Source organism: Symphalangus syndactylus, chromosome 3 (assembly GCF_028878055.3).
Source record: "Symphalangus syndactylus isolate Jambi chromosome 3, NHGRI_mSymSyn1-v2.1_pri, whole genome shotgun sequence".
Taxonomy (NCBI): domain Eukaryota; kingdom Metazoa; phylum Chordata; class Mammalia; order Primates; family Hylobatidae; genus Symphalangus; species Symphalangus syndactylus.
This window is the reverse complement of record NC_072425.2, coordinates 49,169,902-49,188,046: the sequence shown is the minus strand read 5'-3', so window position 1 is coordinate 49,188,046 and position 18,145 is coordinate 49,169,902. Positions and strand designations below refer to the sequence as shown.

The 18,145-nt window shown below is 46.7% G+C and overlaps 1 protein-coding gene across 4 annotated transcripts in view; it reads right to left on the bottom strand.

Moving 5' to 3' along the window:
- PTCH1 (patched 1) overlaps window positions 1–18,145 on the bottom strand; it is a 70,011-nt gene that overhangs the window by 12,100 nt on the left and 39,766 nt on the right. For all 4 annotated transcript variants that reach the window (XM_055271824.2, XM_055271823.2, XM_055271826.2 and 1 more), the window contains 7 exons: window positions 17,741–17,839; window positions 17,010–17,135; window positions 10,756–10,874; window positions 9,705–10,107; window positions 8,080–8,389; window positions 2,820–2,962; window positions 593–776 (listed from right to left, as the gene is read on the bottom strand). In XM_055271824.2, the coding sequence (XP_055127799.1) occupies window positions 593–776; window positions 2,820–2,962; window positions 8,080–8,389; window positions 9,705–10,107; window positions 10,756–10,874; window positions 17,010–17,135; window positions 17,741–17,839 (1,384 nt within the window). The remainder of the gene's footprint in view (window positions 1–592; window positions 777–2,819; window positions 2,963–8,079; window positions 8,390–9,704; window positions 10,108–10,755; window positions 10,875–17,009; window positions 17,136–17,740; window positions 17,840–18,145) is intronic.

Genomic DNA, 18,145 nt, shown 5'->3' with positions numbered 1-18,145 from the left:
CTTGGCCCAGTATCCAAAGCATACGCTACTAATATCTCCACCAGAAATGCAAATGAAATCCATACAGAACCACCTTTCAAACTCTGGGCTGAGAGGTGAAAGGAAGAGGACACTGTTGTACACAGACTTTTCTGCTCCGGTTTAAACAGCTTTGACAGAGTGCAGGTGCTTGGTGGCTTATAGGAATGACCCAATGTGCCAAAAATCCCTTCAACACCAGAGTTGACAAAGTTAAGATAAACATATAATCCCCAGCGATAAAACTCTGTAATAGTAAAATAACACTCAACCTGGAGGCGTCCCCGGTGTTCACAGGGAACAGCTGGCATGCGAGAGCAACGCCTAATGAACGTCTTAGCATTGAAGCTACAAACGGAGATGAGACACTTATTTCCCAACATGATAGAGTGCGGGGTTGTATCCCATTACACATCCTCGTCTGTCTCCCGGAGTTTTAAACGAGAAGAAATAGATTGTTCTGTTTACACTTTTGAACCCTGGGTAGTGTCAACGGACGAAGGCTGTTGCTGAGTTTGGAGAACCAGGGAAGCACCTCTGTAAGTTCCCAGACCCCCGATAAAATGCTACTTACTTCTCAGCCTTGTTTCAGGCATGTAGTCGGCTTTGTCGTGGACCCATTCCGGTCGGTGTGGCCGGATGTTGGCCTGGGAAGCAGCATACGCGACGGGGTCATTGCTGACCCAAGCCGTCAGGTAGATGTAAAAAGCGCTGGGATTAATGATGCCATCTGCATCCACCAGACGCTGTTTAGTCAACTACAAAAACGGGAAGAACAGAGGCCTTTGAGAATGGGGTTGGGGGTAAACACAGTTCTGCCTTGAGAGCACAGAAGCTGAGCCTCACACAGCATTACAACAAAGAATAGAATGCCCACTGTTGAAAGTGTCGAAAATCCCATCAGAACACCTTTGATTTCTTTCAATGTGCACTTATCGGAGGATGCAATCACTGGCGTGTTTATAACAAACACAGTTCTGCAGATGGCCCAGGAATTGGCTGAACCAATTAAATCTGAATGCTAAAAGACCGTCTGCAGCCAAGGCAGAGAATGAACAATCTGGAGAAACATATTTATAGGAGGGGAAGGGGGAGAAACCTGGCAAGAATCCCCATGCACGTCTGTGTGCAGTTAACCTCTGTTGTTAACACTGAAGGAAATGCCACCCAGTAAATGGAGGAGAGCTATAAAAATAAAACAACATCTGTATAAATTTTGCTAACACTAGCCTCCTATGACCTGTGGATTCAAAAAATGCCCAGCGCCAGAAAGTGCAAGGGACGAGTGCACACCCTCAAGCCTCACCAGGTGATCTTATTCTCGGAGGTCGTAGTACTCGGCACGCCACGTCCTCTGTGTGGCCAAATGTGCCCCCTCGGCAGGAGGGCTTGTGGGCTTTGCTGAGGTGGGGAGCTCTGTGGGACTCAGTATGTGTATGTACATTTTATACACATAGAAAAATTCTGTTTCCTGTTTATTTTAGATTCAGGCCTCATTCCTCGCTTTGGGTCTTTTTTAAACAAAATGAAAAACACCAGTGACAGCGGCTCCTAGAGAAGGAGTGAAGGAAGAAGGAGCAGGGAGAGAGTGAGAGAACTGGATTTTGGGGATCTGGATTCAATTAATCCACAGGATATGTAACAACTGTATGTCCTCAACACATCCCTGGAGTCAAACAGCTCAGCCCGTGGCCTCCATGCATGTGGCACGCCTTTCTCCCTCCCGGGAGGAGGAAATGGTATCTGGGGATCTGGCCCAATCCCATTTGTCCCACAGTGTCCCTGGTCCCTCGCCCAGCCCTGCTGCCTGGGCACCTCCCTGGTGTCTCTGAGGCAGACTCCTCTGCCTGCATCCTTGGGAAACGTGACGGTCTGCTGCCTGCTGCTGTGAGCTCAGTTTCACACTCCATAACAAATCTGAACAATGTACTTTGTAAATCTGTCACCTTGAATGCCAGCAAAAAAGGGGAGACAATAAACATAGCTGCTGAGAAGATCATTAGCATGACAGTTTGCTGCCTGAAGGTGAAGCAAGCAAGCTACAAAGAGCCAAGGGAAGAGGCTCCGAGGAAGCTGAGGTAGCCCGGGCCCCGTGCAATCGGAGGAGTCCAAACACACTCCTGAACACACCTGCGGAACCAAAAGGGGTATGCTGGAATCCAAATGGCAGCAAGAAGATGCAAACACAGGTGGAGAATATGATTCCCAAACAGAAACAGTTATTACTGCAGGAGTGAGCAGAATGGCACGGCCACTCTGATTCCAAGGGTGCATATTTCCGTTTGCTTCACTCATCACAGAGCGATCTGTCTACTCCTGGGGCCAGGGCCACCCAAAGATCTCAAATGTAACAAATCTTCCCATCCTTCTGTCACCTCTCCAATCTCCTAACCCACCCACCTACCCCAAATTCTGCTCATCCAGATGACTGCTACCCAAGAAATCCATCTTTCCAAGCTTGAATACCATCAAGACCAACATAGTACCGAGTCCTAGAACTGAAAGAATCACACGCTGCCGCATTTCTAACATTGGAAAGAGCCTGCACTCTCTTAGCTGCACTTTATTCTGACAGTTGCTCTGGCGGTAGGAACACGCCTGTCCCATTTGACAGATGAGGAAAGTGAGGTGCACTGGCTGGCCTGAGGTCACACAATTAGCTGGTGGGAGGAGGTGAATTAGAGTGACCCAATATTCTTTCTACCAGCTCCCAGTGCCTCAGGTTTCCAGAGAGCACAGGGTGGGGTCACATGCTGTCAAGCAGCCCTGGAAGCGCCCTCGGTGCCCAGCAGCTGGAGTACCTGGCTGATGTCGATGGGCTTATCGCGGCTGCCGGTTTGCACCAGGAGTTTGTAGGCAAGGACTCCATCATCTGATCCATTCTTGTAATTGTTTGGCATGATTTTCCCGGTTTCCCAGTCACTGTCAAATGCATCCTGAAGTCCTAGAAATGGCAAATGATTGTAACACATTATAACTCGCAGCCAGAAGGACCCTGGTCCTAGCGGGGTGGGCTAAGGAGAGTGAGCAGGGCAGGGGGCTCTTAGACGTCCATCAGAAACACATCCTCTGTGTTCCACATCCACTTTGACTGAAAGCACTGGATCTTTCATGAATGAACTGCAGCTGCTGCCAGCCACTGCTCAAAAGGGGGAAGGAGATTACCTGTTTCTATGAAACAAATACTCATATATTATCTTAAGAAAAACCACTCTCCCTCCTCCTTTTGCCCCATGACAATTACAAAAGAAGGCAAGAGTGCGACGGAAAGACACGCACTAGGGTCATTAACCGTTTCGTGCCACTCGGGGTGCTAAGTCATGGGTTCTTCAATACAACCAGAAATTCCACGCAGAGGGGAAAAAGCACATTCAAACTCCCAACTTCAAACAGCAGCTCAGCTGCTTCTGGAGCCCAGGGTGAGCGAACACGATTCTGTCAATTTGTTCCATCTGTTCGACTTGTGGAGCTAACACAAGCTGTGGGATCCGCTGCCAGGTTGTGTAAAGATCACAGCCAGCACCTATTCACTCTCGACTGCTCTCTTCCTCTCTGCCACCCTTCCTCAGGAAAGGGGGTGGAGGAGAAGGAAGGGAAGGCGCTCGTGTGCACGCAGGGAAATACCTCACAGGGTAAATTTGGATCCGATTGAAAACAGGAAGCCACAGGCCAATACAAGGAGGCTCTGTGAGAACAGATGACAAACCACAAGCCGGGGAGGGGGAGGAAAGAGCTTTTTGGGCCTGGGGGATGGGCGAGCCCGCCAGCCCACCACACACAGCTGCGCTTGGCCTCAGTAATCAAAACCATCATTACAGACCTGACGGTTTGGCTGCAGCTGTAAAGAGATAAGCGTGCTGGAAGAGAAAACAGGGCCCCGGTGACCCGGCCTTAGGGTCTGAGCGCTGGCTGGTGTGCACGCTCTCCGGGACACCCCCACCCCCTCACCCACCCCTGCCCCTCCCAGCCACCTCCCAAGTAGAGCTCCCAAGCCCCAGCAACTCAGGAAACCACAGCTTTTGAACAAGCTGTACATGTATGGGTTGGACACGGCTAGTAAGAAGGGAGAAGGGTTTATTTCATTTCAGGACATGCCTTAAGATGACTTCAAAGGCTTCAAAAAAAAAATCTGGTTGCGTTAGTGCCCAGAATGGTTAAGCTCTTGGGGTCTGAAGTGGGGGGAGGGAGGGGGAGCACAGGCCCCCTTCTGTCTCTCTAAGAAGCGAAACCCTCCTTCTGACACTACTGGCTAGAGGAACAATTTGGGGATGACAGTGGGCTCGGTGGTGAAAGGAGGCCCTGTCGGGGTGAGCGTGGAGGGGAGATGGGACAGGAGACCACCGGGTGGGCCGTGCACCTCTCAGACAGACGGGTTTTCATAGGGAGGCATGCACACACAGGGTACTGAGCAGATGTTATTTTATTACTGAAAGCCCTTTCTTCCTGTTTTTGAAAAAAAATAAAACAGGAGAAGAAAAATTACTGCTCCTCCTTTCCCCTCAAAAAGGGAGGCCTCGTCTGTTTTCCTAGCCGTAACAATTTTCATGATGTCATGACGTGTCCTGGGCTTTAAGCCCCTCTCCCTTAACCAGCTAATCCTGAAGACAGGCTCACACTTGGTGAGTGTGGGGTGGTGCTGGGCATCCCACGGCAACCAAGGGACAGCCCCGTTAGAGTTAATCACTCCGGCTTCACAGATGGAGGAACTGAGGCTTGGAAAGGGGAGACTGGAGGAGGCCACCCAGCAGGTGAGTGTTGGATGGAGCTCAAACCCAGGCAGCAAGTCACCAGAGGCAGCTGGAGCCACTCACTGGCCTATGATGCCAGGACACACCGTGGTACCCAAGGATGTGTCAAAGGCATGAGTAAGACAAGCAGGTTCAACTCCAGCATCAGCAACATCTGGTGGCAAACAGGATCCCCAAAATCTGAGGGCGGTTTTACGATATTCACACACAAAGACTTTTGGGACACTGAGGGTGAAACAAGGAAGAAAGATCCTATTTGGGGAGGTCAGCCTTGCTGGAAAATCAATTCAACTCAGAATCCACACTGCTGGTCCCTTAGGTGCCATTCACTCTACTGGGGATTCAAAGATGAATATGAAACAGTCATCCACTTTCTGGAACAGTTAAGTTCTTTCCCCATTACTACAGTATTTTCTGACTAATCACCAAAAAGCTCAAGTAACAAGGGGCTGGCCTAAGCACATGTACAAGGTATGACCCTGGACACAAAACAAGGGATAAGGTTGGGTTTCCACTGCCCTTTAGCCAGTGCTTCATATTCCAATGCATGCACACTCTAGAAAATTGTGACATTTTACTTATTTTACAGCAAACCTTAATTTAGTATCTTAGCTGGAAGTTCTCCCCTTATGAATATTTTGTGCCAATAATTATTTTCTAGTGTAAAGTTCTGGGCCAAAGGAATAACCCAATTGCCCATTTTCCTTCAGCTATGGGACCCTAGAAGTAAAATGTTAATCAAATTTTGTTTGCATAATCCAGTGTGAAATAAAAATGAACAAATTTTCACATGATTCAAGGCATGGTTTTTATCTGACTCTGCTTTATTTGCATGTATGTTTTAAGATGTGACATGTGGGATAGTTTTGAAATTAACCATTATATAGTTTTAGGAGTAAAAAAAATCAAAGACAAACTATTGGAATGTTGACAAAGACCAATGAGATGACATAGTTTTAGTGGGAATTCCATTAAAAACCAATGAGGCTCCCACCATTTAAAAGCCACACAAAAATGTTAGCAAGGAAAGCTGACTCAAGGATAATTGTTTCCTTGTAGAAAATGTTCAAAGACCACATCAACCACTCAACAGGCCTGAAAAACGTATAGGCAGCAAAGGGCTCCAGTGTCTGGTCATTCTGTATTGAGTGCTCTAGCGGACCCTGTTAAGAGTCAGTCATGGAGTCCCAGGGCTACCTGGGACCCTGATTGCTTAGCACCAATGGATCTCACTTGGTCTAGGTGTATGCTGTTCACATAGCAATCAAAACATGATTCAAATACACCTTAAAAAAAAATCTCAAGTCCAGCTGCTTTACATCTATAAATGAAGAAATGTATAGAGATGATCTATAATGCTCTATAAAAAGGTTAACCCTTTGCACTGCCTCGAGACAATCCCCCTTTACCCACTTCCCAATCCCTGCCTAACATGCCACACTGGGCCTCCAGAGCAATGGCCAAAGACACTGAAATACACTCTACAATAACCCTCCTGTGCTCAGAGACTGGCAGGGCACAGCAGATCTCTTTGTCATTTGTGGCAAGTTATTTGCATGTCTTTGGTCAATGGGGGGAAAATGAAAAGCAGGGACTCTCTTCGCTGTCTCTCTTTTAACTCATTATCCCAAAAACCATTGCTTCTAAACTAAATGTGAAAAATAAAACTTGGAACAAATTCATGTTCATCTCAGGAGGGTGTTAATAAATAATAATCATGGCATGTTCTCTTTACCTTCCTCCAAAAGGAAAGTCAAATTGGGTGTACATGTAGGCACAAAGTTCTGGTAAACACAAGTCAAGGCCAGAAGCTGTATGGAACCATCCTCCACCAACCTCAAGTTGTTGACCATTTCCTGCAAACTCTCAGGGAAACTGGCTGCTGAGTCTTCACATACAAGTGTATTGACTTCAGACCAAAAAAGGCACTTACATCTGTGTTTAAACAAGCCTAATTAAGTGGGAAATTAAGACAATCATTTGGATAATCCAAGCCAAAAAATGTTGGGGGCCACAATGATTTGGTACTCCAGTAAAAGTGTTTTTGCTTGAATTGGGTGGATAATTATCCTGATTCTCTACTTGGCTTTGCATGTGTCAACGCAGAATAAATGAACAGATGTTCTTGGAATCACTGCATACATTTATGTGCAGTCAGTCAGGAGAAAATTTAGCCTTTTTTTTTCCCTCCAGCTGACGAATATTTCCTAGAAACATTTCTAAGAGCGAAGAAGCCAATAAAGGCACTTTGTTATTTTTGGAGATGGAGTCTCGCTCTTGTCGCCCAGGCTGGAATGCAATGTCACAATCTAGGCTCACCGCAACCTCCATCTCCCAGGTTCAAGCGATTCTCCTGCCTCAGTCTCCTGAGTAGCTGGAATTACAGGCACCCACCAGCACGTCCAGCTAATTTTTGTATTTTTATTAGAGATGGGGTTTCACCATGTAGGCCAGGCTGGTCTCGAACTCCTGACTTCAGGTGATCTGCCCACCTTGGCATCCCAAAGTGCTGGGATTACAGGCGTGAGCCACTGTGCCCCACCAAGAAAGGCATTTTAAAACAGAATTTGATTATTTATAAAATAATGTGAAATGTGATTAAGCATTTATAACTTTACTTCATGTACCAAATCAAAAAATGGTCAAAATGAACCCAACCATAAACTATGGAGCCTGGGTAATAATGTGCAGGTTCATCAGCTGTAACAAATGCATCCCTCTGGTGCGGGATGTTTACAGTTGGGGGGGCTGTGCGTGGGTGAGGAAGGGGGATATGGCCCATCTCAGCACCTTCTGCTCAATTTTCCTGGGAACCTAAAACTGCTCTAAAAACAAAGTCAATTAGAAATAAACAATTTTTTAAGAGATGGTCAAAATATGGAGTTTAAGACTATGTCCACTGCTTATCTAGCATCTCCTGGTGCAATAAGCTATAATTTGACAATCAGTCTGGAAATCCCAGCCGCACTTTGATTTCATGTGGTCACCAAACTAGCCACCATCTATCCAAGAGGAAACAGCACCAGAAGCCTCGGCTCCACCTGTTACAACATGCTCCCCTTTTCCTGACGTGCACTTGTACATTCTCACAGAAGCTCATCTGAATTATCTGCATCATTTTATAGGTAAAAGCCAGATCTGGGAGGCTGCTGCAGAAACAGTTCATGTAAGAATCTTGAGCAACTCTTAAAAGTCCATGAAACACGTCAGTGTTACATTCTAATCTAATGCCTTCATAATCATGACAAAGGAACCTGTTGAAGCTGAACACGCAAAAGACCGAAAGGACGAAAGCCCTCCCATGGCGTCTTACCCTGAAGCCAGTCTCTGAAGTAGTGCAGCCACATTTTGGGAAGCTGTTTGTTTTCTTCCAACATGACATACTTCACGTTACTGAAACTCCTGTGAAGGTCGTAAAGTAAGTGCTGGATATTCGGGTAGTCTGCTTTCTGGGTGACTATATACATGTTGTAGAAAGAAAAGTATTTGAATTGTGCAGCAATAAAGTCATATTCTCTGGTTTCCCGAGGTACAATGTCCGTAAGGTCCAGCCCGTCTCTCACTCGGGTGGTCCCATAAAGGCTGACCCCCAGCAAGCCCAGAAAAAGGAAGATCACCACTACCTGGAACAGAAGAGGCACAAGGTCAGACCCCACTGACTCTTCCTGGACAAAGAGAAGCTGTCTAGTTAATACCTTGTTTTCACCACCACACTTGACCTGATTTAGCTTGTAGGGGTTGTTCTCCCATAGGAAAAAGGATAAAATCATAGTAATCACATTTTTGTTTTGTTTTATATATATATATATAAAAGTTTTTGAGACAGTCTTGTGTTGCCCAGGCTGGAGTGCAGTGGTGCCATCTCGGCTCACCGTAACCTCCACCTCCCAGGTTCAAGCAATTCTCGTGCCTCAGCCTCCCAAGTAGCTGGGATTACAGGTGTGCACCACCACGCCTGGCTATTTTTTTTGTATTTTTAGTAGAGACAGGGTTTCACCATGTTGGCCAGGCTGGTCTTGAACTCCTGACCTCGGGTGATCCACCCGCCTTGGCCTCCCAAAGTGCTAGGATTACAAGCGGGAGCCACTGTGCCCAGCCTTGCTTTGTTATATATCTGAGTTGAGATCTCACTCTGTCTCCCAGGATGGAGTGTAGTGGCATGATCAGGGCTCACTATTGCCTCCAACTCCTGGGCTCAGATGATCCTCCTGTCTCAGCTGCCCAAGTAGCTAGGACTACAGGTACACAGCACCATGCCTTTTTTTTTTCCTCTCTTTTGAGACAGGGTCTCACTCTGTCACCCAGGCTTGAATGAAGTGGCAGCATCACGGCTCACTGTAGCCTTGACTCCCTGGGCTCAGTGATCCTCCCACCTCAGCCTCCTAAGCAGCTGGGACTATAGGCACATCTCCATGCCCAGGCAATTTTTTGTAGAGATGGAGTTTCACCATGTTGCCTGGGCTGGTCTCAAACTCCTGGGTTCAAGCAATCTGCTGGCCTTGGCCTCCCAGAGTGCTGGGATTACAGGCGTGAGCCACCACACCTGTCCCTGGCTAATTTTTAAAATATTTTGTAGAGACAGGGTCGTCCTTTGTTGCCTAGGCTGTTCTTGAACTCCTGGCTCAAACAATCCTCCTACCTCAGCCTCCCAAAGCGCTGGGATAACAGGCATGAGCCACCGCAAGTGGCAATAATCACATTTTTAAATAACCTCATTCATAAAAAGACTTGCTGCATAGAGGTTCACTCCCATGGAATATGACCTCATTAAAACGGCCCTATGCTCTAAAAGCATTGACTTTTGGAGGACTGAAATATATCATACTTATATGAATTTTTTTTTTTTTAAGGAAAAAGAAAAGTAGAAGCAATTTGATGAACTCCAAAGGTTCTGTTATTTTTTGAAGACAGGAAGAGTCTTAAGTTATGGCAGATTACCTTGGCTTTTGGTTTCAAGAGGAAAGGAGCATAGTGCTTCTCAGCAAAAGATGAGAGTGTCCACTTGGTACAGGGGGGCTCGAGGCAGTGGAGGCTGGAGTCGGAGAACTGGGAGAGCAGGTCCCTTGTGGAGCTGGTGCTCTCTGGGCTCTGGCAGCTGAGGGTGTCCTGTGTCACGGTGACGGGCTGCACGGAGATCTCAGAGCGCGGCTCGGCGGTAGTGTAGTACACGTGCGTGTGGGGGTCGTACTCCGTGCGGAGCTGGACAGTGGACTGCATGGTAATCTGTGTTTCGTGGGCAAAGCTGTGGCTGCTGTAGGGGGGTGGGGGGCTGTAGCGGGTATTGTCGTGTGTGTCGGTGTAGGCCTGAGGTTCAACCTGAATCACTCTGCTGACACAGGGGCTGAAAGGAGGGGAAACATGTTGCAATGTTATGCTGAAACAGGGGAATGGTGCTTTCATTCTGCCATTTTTCACTGTGTACAGAGCATACCCATTTTACACAGCTCTGACTTAGGAGAGAAACATCACATTGCTGAACTCCAGAAACATCGCCTGGTTGATAACATCACCTAGTTCATCGCCCAGTGAACTTGATAAAAGTCAGTCTGAGGAGGCCACATGGAGGACTGATCCTAAATTTGGCTTTCAAAAGCAAGTTCCATGATGACGAATCCTTCAAAGCACGATTCCAAACAAAACCAAACTACCATCAAAGGACTATATATTTTCTAGATGGGTGTTTTTCAATCTTGTTCTGCTCTAACGCAGAGATATGAAACATTCCTACAATCGGCAACATCAGTTCATGATGGAAAAAGGGGTCATTGGTACCAGCATCTTGAGGGCTGTGAGACTGTTCAGCTGGGGCAGGGGAGAAGGAAGCCCAGGGACTCTGATGTCCCCCTAGGGAAGCAGCCTCTGTCCAATCTCTCTCCTACGTTCTCCACAGCAGCACAAACCCCGTTACCCACATTCCTTTATAAGTCCACAGGCTGAAAGAGTTCTCTCACAGCACTAATCAAAAGGCCACAGCAGTCTGAAAATGTACCTTGTAAAACAGCAGAAAATATCCAGTCTCCTGTCCTCGCGTCGATATAAATCCATGCTGAGAATTGCAGGAAAAATGAGCAGAACCATGGCAAAATTGAACACCACTACTACCGCTGCCTGGGAGCAGAAAAAAAATTCAGAGGTCACCAACATGCCTCCGCCCAATCAGAGACTGCTTTGAAAATAGAGATGCTTTTAAACAATATTTTTCTTTCCCTTTCCTCTTGAAGTGTTTGAAACTGTGACAGATGTTAAGAGTTTCTTTTGCTACATCATCAAGAGCCTATTTGACAGGAATAGTCTTGACTATTTCTGGGCCTTTCTATCTCTAATAATTCCATAAACTGATAAGGCACAAACCTGGGAACTAAACTAACATGTTGCTAGTAACCTAACCAAACCAAATCCACAAAGGCAGAACAGACAGCACACTCGAGATAGAATTTAAAACAAACAGAAGCAGTTCCCTTCCAGAATGCTTCCAAAAGGTCACACGACCCTGATTTTACAGTTAAACATTTTTATATAAAGCGGATCGAGTATATAAAAATGTCCCCCTTTAAAACGTGAAATACAATTTCACACGTGTCCTCTGAGGTTTTAATAGGCACATTCCAAATTGCCTCTGGAGTAGACTGTGGGGTATGAGAGCAAGAAACACAAAAGGTCAAGGAGAGTTAAGCAGAAAGAAATTCCTGTGTGTGATTATAGTACGCAGAATAAATAAGTACAGATTCAAAAGTCACTCCATAACCTAGAATAAACACAGGGCTAGATTCTGCAGTGCGTTGGCAAATCTCCTGCTGACCTAGTAAAAATTACAAAATTGGGCTGTTAATAGGGGAAGCCAACAGAGGCCGGTGGAAAGTCGACCCAGCTCGGAAGGGCATGGCAGAAGGGGCACCACAGAGAAACGCACTGGCAATGCTGAGGAGCCAGGAAATTGCCAGACATGGCTTGAAAATAAAAAACGAGGCCAGGCACGGTGGCTCACGCCTATAGTCCCAGCACTTTGGGAGGCCGAGGTGGGTGGATCACGAGGTCAGGAGATCAAGACTATCCTGGCTAACACGGTGAAACCCCGTCTCTACTAAAAACACACAAAAAATTAGCTGAGTGTGGTGGCGCACGCCTGTAGTTCCAGCTACTCGGGAGGCTGAGGCAGGAGAATCGCTTGAACCTGGGTGATGGAGGTTGCAGTGACCCAAGATTGCACCACTGCACTCCAGCCTGGGTGAGAGTGAGAGTCTGTCTCGAAAAAAAAAAAAAAAAAAAGGAAGAAAGAAAATAAAAAAACGAAGCTTCTCAAAGAACTGCTTAGTTCACAAACCTCAAACTGATAAATATCCTAGGGTGAGGAAAGAAAACGTGGCTATAACTGGCACCTAACACAATCCAGGGAGAACTTCCACAAAGGGCTTTGGATGGGAATTGTGAGTTTATGCTGAAGGTGAACCAGCAAGCCTGAGTTCTGGAGAGATGTCTTCCAATAATTAATTCCCTGTCAAGGATCTTCTTCTAAAAACTACCTAACCTCTTTCTTCTTGGTCTATCTTGAAAATCCTTCATCAATTGAAAAATATGAAGCATGTTAGCTTACCACTCTAAGGTATTTAAGACCTGTCTGATAGACCTACACAAATAAGCTCATCACCACTGTGACAAGAGAATTTACCTGAGAAAGAGAGAGATCTTTTAAAAAGAAAAGTCTAGTACTGTGCTGGGTGCTGGAGACACAAAGATAAATAAGACAAAATCCTACTCTCAATTCTCACAGAGCCAGATCTATACACAAATGACAATCTTGAATGATGGATGGCGTCATGAAGGTAGGTGCCAGGCTGCAGAGCAGCTCAGTGGGGTAGAGGGGTGGTCAGTCAAGGCAGGCTTCCCGGGAGAGGCTTCAGCAGGGTTTAGAAGATGAAAAAGAGGGCCGGGCACAGTGGCTCACGCCTGTAATCCCAGCACTGTGGGAGGCCGAGGCGGGCGGATCACCTGAGGTTGGAGTTCGAGACCAGCCTGACCAACATGGAGAAACCCATCTCTACCAAAAATAAGAAGTTAGCCAGGCGTGGTGGTGCATGCCTGTAATCCCAGCTACTCGGGAGGCTGAGGCAGGAGAACTGCTTGAACCCAGGAGGCGGAGGTTGTGGTGAGCTGAGATCGCACCATTGCACTCCAGCCTGGGCAAAAAGAGTGAGACTCCGTCTCAAAAAAAAAAAAAAAAGAAAAAGAAAAAAAAGAAAAAAGAGATCAGTTAGGAGCAGGGGAATGGCAAGTGCTCCCTGTGAAAAAAACACAGTGTGTGCAAGAGGAGACACCTGGCTCAAGCACCTCTGTACTGCAGGGGTTTGAAATTCACTTTGGGGAAGAGAAAGGAGAAGCTATGAAGATCAGATGGTTCATACCTGATTCATAGCAAACAGGAGGTTCTCACTGCTCTTGACAGTATTACCTGATAAAGTCCCCGAAGTGCAGTCAAGTCACCTGCCTGAGATTATCCAGTAAATCAGATCAAAGACTTGATGCCAAGCCCCCAGCTCAGCTGAGAACCGGGAGTTTTGTGAGATCTGGTCCCTTACTGAGAGGATGTCTGTGGATGGGGTTAGGACACCTGACCATGAGACAGCAGGGGATGGCAGGAAGAACAGGTAGGATTCTAACGGAGATTTTCCAGGAGCATGTAATCCTGGGGGCCGAATCCTTTTAGCTTTTAAAATCAGTCATGTTTAGAATTGAGGAGTGGAATGTAGAGAAGAGACCCTGGGCATCCCGATTTGGACAGGTGTTCATGAGGATGAGGAGAGCAGAGGTTCGTGACACAGGGAGCCCCATGGGCACAGGCATGGGCACCTGCCGGCCTCATCAGTCAGAGAAGTCTGCTGGGCACCTTGCTCCGTGTCTGTGACGGAAATGAAGGGATGAGGGAAGAACCTCAAGTAGCATCCCGTCTTACTGCCTTTCTCATAACCTACACGTATAGGGGAGTATTTTCTCAACACCAGGTCCCTAGGTATACACCAATAGTAAAACAACCAGCAAGGGCTGCTCAGAAAGCGAAAAGGGTTGTCGCAAAGGCAAGAGAGTGTAAGTAAACCAGAGAAGACGATGGGGATGATACCGCAACTGTGAATCAATTCTAGTTATTGTGCTCATAGGAAATGCCCCATCCCCTCAAAGCAGCTAAGGCTGGGACACGTGCAGAGGAGGTTCCAGCTGAACCCTCCTAGACCAGACAGAACAACAAGGGGTTCTATTCTGTGAGTTTTCATTGAAGAATAAACACTACTGGGCTACCAGCAAGCCCTAGTTAATTACAAAGAATTACAGCTGATGCCAGTGATTTCTGGTGTAGAGATGGCATTTAGGCAGATGCGTAAAGGCTGATGAGGTTTAAGACAGGTTCCTTGTGGAAAAAAATATCTAATTATTTGGTCAGGCTACAAAATTGGAGGAGTTTTATATGGAAAATTCTGAAGGTAACGCAGGTTTACTATTGGACAGAACCACCTTGGGTCACTCCCTTTTGATGTTTAATCTGTAGCATCTTGCAAATATAAACACAACTGAACACCCAGAATCAAACGCGATACTGTTCATCAACGGAAAGAGAAGCTACATAATGGCCAATTTTGAGGGTCAATACATTTAAAACAGAACCAGGGAAAATTTTCTGATGGCCACTGCAAAAATCATTGCACGCTCTCTCTTTTCCTTGCATTTTCTATCCTATTTTTTTTTTTTTTTTTGAGACAGAGTCTTGCTCTGTCTCCCAGGCTGGGGTGCAATGGCACGATCTCAGCTCACCGCAACCTCCGCCTCCTGGGTTCAAGCGATTCTCCTGCCTCAGCCTCCCGAGTAGCTGGGATTACAGGCGTGAGCCACTGCGCCCGGCTAATTTTGTATTTTTAGTAGAGATGGGGTTTCACCATGTTGGCCAGGATGGTCTTGATCTCCTAACCTCGTGATCCTCCCATCTCGGCCTCCCAAAGTGCTGGGATTACAGGTGTGAGCCACTGTGCATAGCACTCCTTTTTTCTTTTGACAGAGAATTAACTAGTGTCATGAGGAGGTATTCTTCAATAAGATGAGGACTCTTGGAAGCTATAGTTGCAATTTTCTACAATGATACTGCGGTGCTTTGAAACAGAAACACAAAAACCAACAGTACTCATTTTTGTCTCTGTAAGGTGCTTACCTTGGGAGAACTTAGCGCACTGGATTTTCTATAAGGCTACTCCTCGTAAGGAAACCTCATGTAGCTTTTCAGACCACCACACCATAGGGTATCATTAAAGGAGAGTCGGCCTCGATGAGCCATCAGTATGTACTAAGAGAGGAGAGGAGAGAATGAGAGAGAAAAGAAGAAAAGAAGGAGTGTGAGCAGATATAGAAAGACAGTGAGCAAAAAGGCAAGCAGAAAAGAAGGGGAGAGGAGAGAGAACGGGCAGACAGGGTCCCAAGACTATAAGACTCTAGAACAGTTTCTCAATACCAGCACCTGCTGCACGTGAAATGAGACTGGGGTACCACAGAGTGCTGAGCAGACGCACACCTGCGCACAAAGGCATTCTACAACTTCAGCTGCACTGCGAGTCTGGTTCACTTTTCATGCCACTGAGCAATCAGAGAGAGTTTCCTTGTCCTGTGCTTTGGTTTGAGCATCAGATCTGAATGTTATTCATTGATTCACTATTTTTACTTCTATATAAATTTATAATACAAATAAACCCTGTTTTCTTTTCTTTTTATGTTTCTTTTGGGGCTGGCGGTTACGGCAATTGGCATAGAATCTTTTCTCCAGCTGTGCCTCACACTAAATACTAAAGATGCCTCCATTCCCAAACCCAGTAGGATCAGTAGTTGCCCAGGCCTCTTGGTTACTAGCAAAATGACATTCAAATACGTGATTGATTGGTTCCTCTTATATGACAAATGTAAAGACTAGGAAAGAGCTAAACATATTGACAAAATATAAACAGAAACCAGATGCCAGACTGGTCAATTTCTCTTCCTGCTCGCATCTGCAGGAGCTCTTGGTGAGTAGAGTAAAGCTGTCTGAGTGTGCCGGGCATCCTAACAACAAGTGAAAAAGTGACACAGAAGTCATTTCCTTTAACAACCTGGCCAGCTTGAGAATTAGACATCATACCATCACAGAGAAAGAAAGGGGAAACAACTGAGGTTTTAAAATTTGAAATTAATTCACAAAACCCCCACAACATCTTGAGATATCAAAACTCCAGGCCACTTTGCGCTGAGGAAGACCATGGCACAAACTGGTGAAGTCTCTGCTTTACTGGCTGCAGTAACTAATTTTAGGATTCCTACGAATTTCAGGTAACTCAAGGGCGATGTCAGTAATTTACTCCAGGCGCAGAACATACTACAGCTCTATACCCATCCCAGGGAACTGTCTGTGCTTACAATTCACAGAAGCTGAGTCTCGATTAGAAAATACCCTGACGGCCTCTGGGGGTGACAGGGCCTGGTCTGGAAGGAGAGGACAAGTCACGAGGGGCCCACATGCTCTGCATGGGAAGGTGAGAGGGATCGTGAGTCTGCTTGGGCAGCCTGAGAGGGGAGCAGGGGACCAAAAGGAAAGAGAGGAGGGGACAGGAAAGATTGTGGCGGCCAACTTAGGAAAGGGAGGTGGAAAGCAAGGGCCCACTGAGGAGCACCCTGCAGGAAATTCTCCACGGCAGCCTGGCCAGTTCGCAGTGCCGTCTGACACGCGACCAGTGCCAGTCCTGCAGTGCCGTCTGACACGCGACCTCAAGCTTAATACTGTCTTGGGTTGGGGCTGCTTTGGCAAAAGCGAAAGAAAAGGTGGCCTGTTTGGGATGAGGTGGGCAGCGGGAGATGGGGTAAGTGCAGGTACTGGGAGTGGTGTTTGGAAGCAGGGAATGGCCTAGAAGCTGGCTGCAGCGCTGGTGACCCCAGAGGGCAACACGGAGTAGCCCCGAAAGCCATGCATAAAGGACATGGCCACTCTATAAGGCAACAGGCATCTGGGCTTCATAGGGCTAGAAAGGAAGGAAAAACTCCAGAAGGGCTTAGTTTTTTAGAGGGAGTGTCAGGGTTATAAGCTTAAAGAAGCATCCTCCACCCAGTTAAACAAAGCCTCAAACACAGGCATTTCTATTTCACTTCATGAGTAACTGAAGTGCCTTAGCAGAGACCGCAGACATGGGATGCTGGAAGTCAGTGCCCCGCTCAGGATCACCGCAGCCTTCATCACCGGAAGCTCACCTGGAGGGAGAACGCCCGCAGAGCGGGAATTGGGATTAACGCGGCCATGAAGAAGGCTGTGACATTGCTGATGGACGTGAGGGCCACGCTGGCTCCTGTGCGCTTCAGGCACTCCCCGGTCCTGTCCTGGGAATAAGAAACCACAGCGCTGAGAGCTGCACTGGACAGGCTCCCCTTGGACCACAGACTGTGTGAGCAGATACGTGGCAGAATAACAGAACTGTTATTACAGCTTATCATGCTGGCATTAGGGAAAGAGAAAGAGCCACACCTGCCTTACCCCCTAACACCAGCATTATTCAGTACTATCTACAGAGTCATCAATTCTTCATGGTTATTAGCATCCAGAGCAGAAAGCTGCAAGATAATGACTTAATGCTTAAGTATAATTTTAAAAGGGAGTGGAGAGAGGTGATGGCTAAGTGACAGACATCTCCAGAGAAGCAAATGCAGGCTCTGGAAAGGTATGGCAGTTAGGGGTAAAGTGTCACATTAAAACAAACACCCGTATTCCTAAAGGCACCCCAAATGCAGCTCTTGGGACTTCTCATAGCAAATACATGTCCTGAGAGTCTTCCAGCTTATTTCATTGACTGGCAGCCAGTGACACATCATCTGACATGGGACTGAAATCTTTACTGGGTCAGACTGAGGAAAATTAAAGGACAAATACTCAGGAAGAGAGGAAGCTGCGATGTCCCCAAAACTCTCTTCTTTTGTTTTTGCATTACCTCAAAAGGGATTCTTTTATTCTGTCCGGTTTCACTGAAGGCGTGGGCCAGAAGAAAAACATCATCCACACCAACACCAAGAGCGAGAAATGGCAAAACCTACAGCAAAAACAGAGGATGGTGGCATTAGACACGTGAGATCCAATTCAGATGATTCTAAAGCTAGTTAGGACTCTGCCACCAGCACCTAACAGCTCCTAAAGCAGGGCTTCTGTAACCTCATGGTGAAGAATTCACTTGACATCCCAAAGCCTAGCTGTTTCAGCTCACAGGAGATCCTGCACGTTTCTACTTCGAAAGTCAGTGTACTATCATTTTTTAAGCTAGTAAATGAGAAGGAATCCAACTCGTTTAAGCAATGATTCGCAGTGTGGCCCATGGACCAGCATCACTGGGAACTGCCCT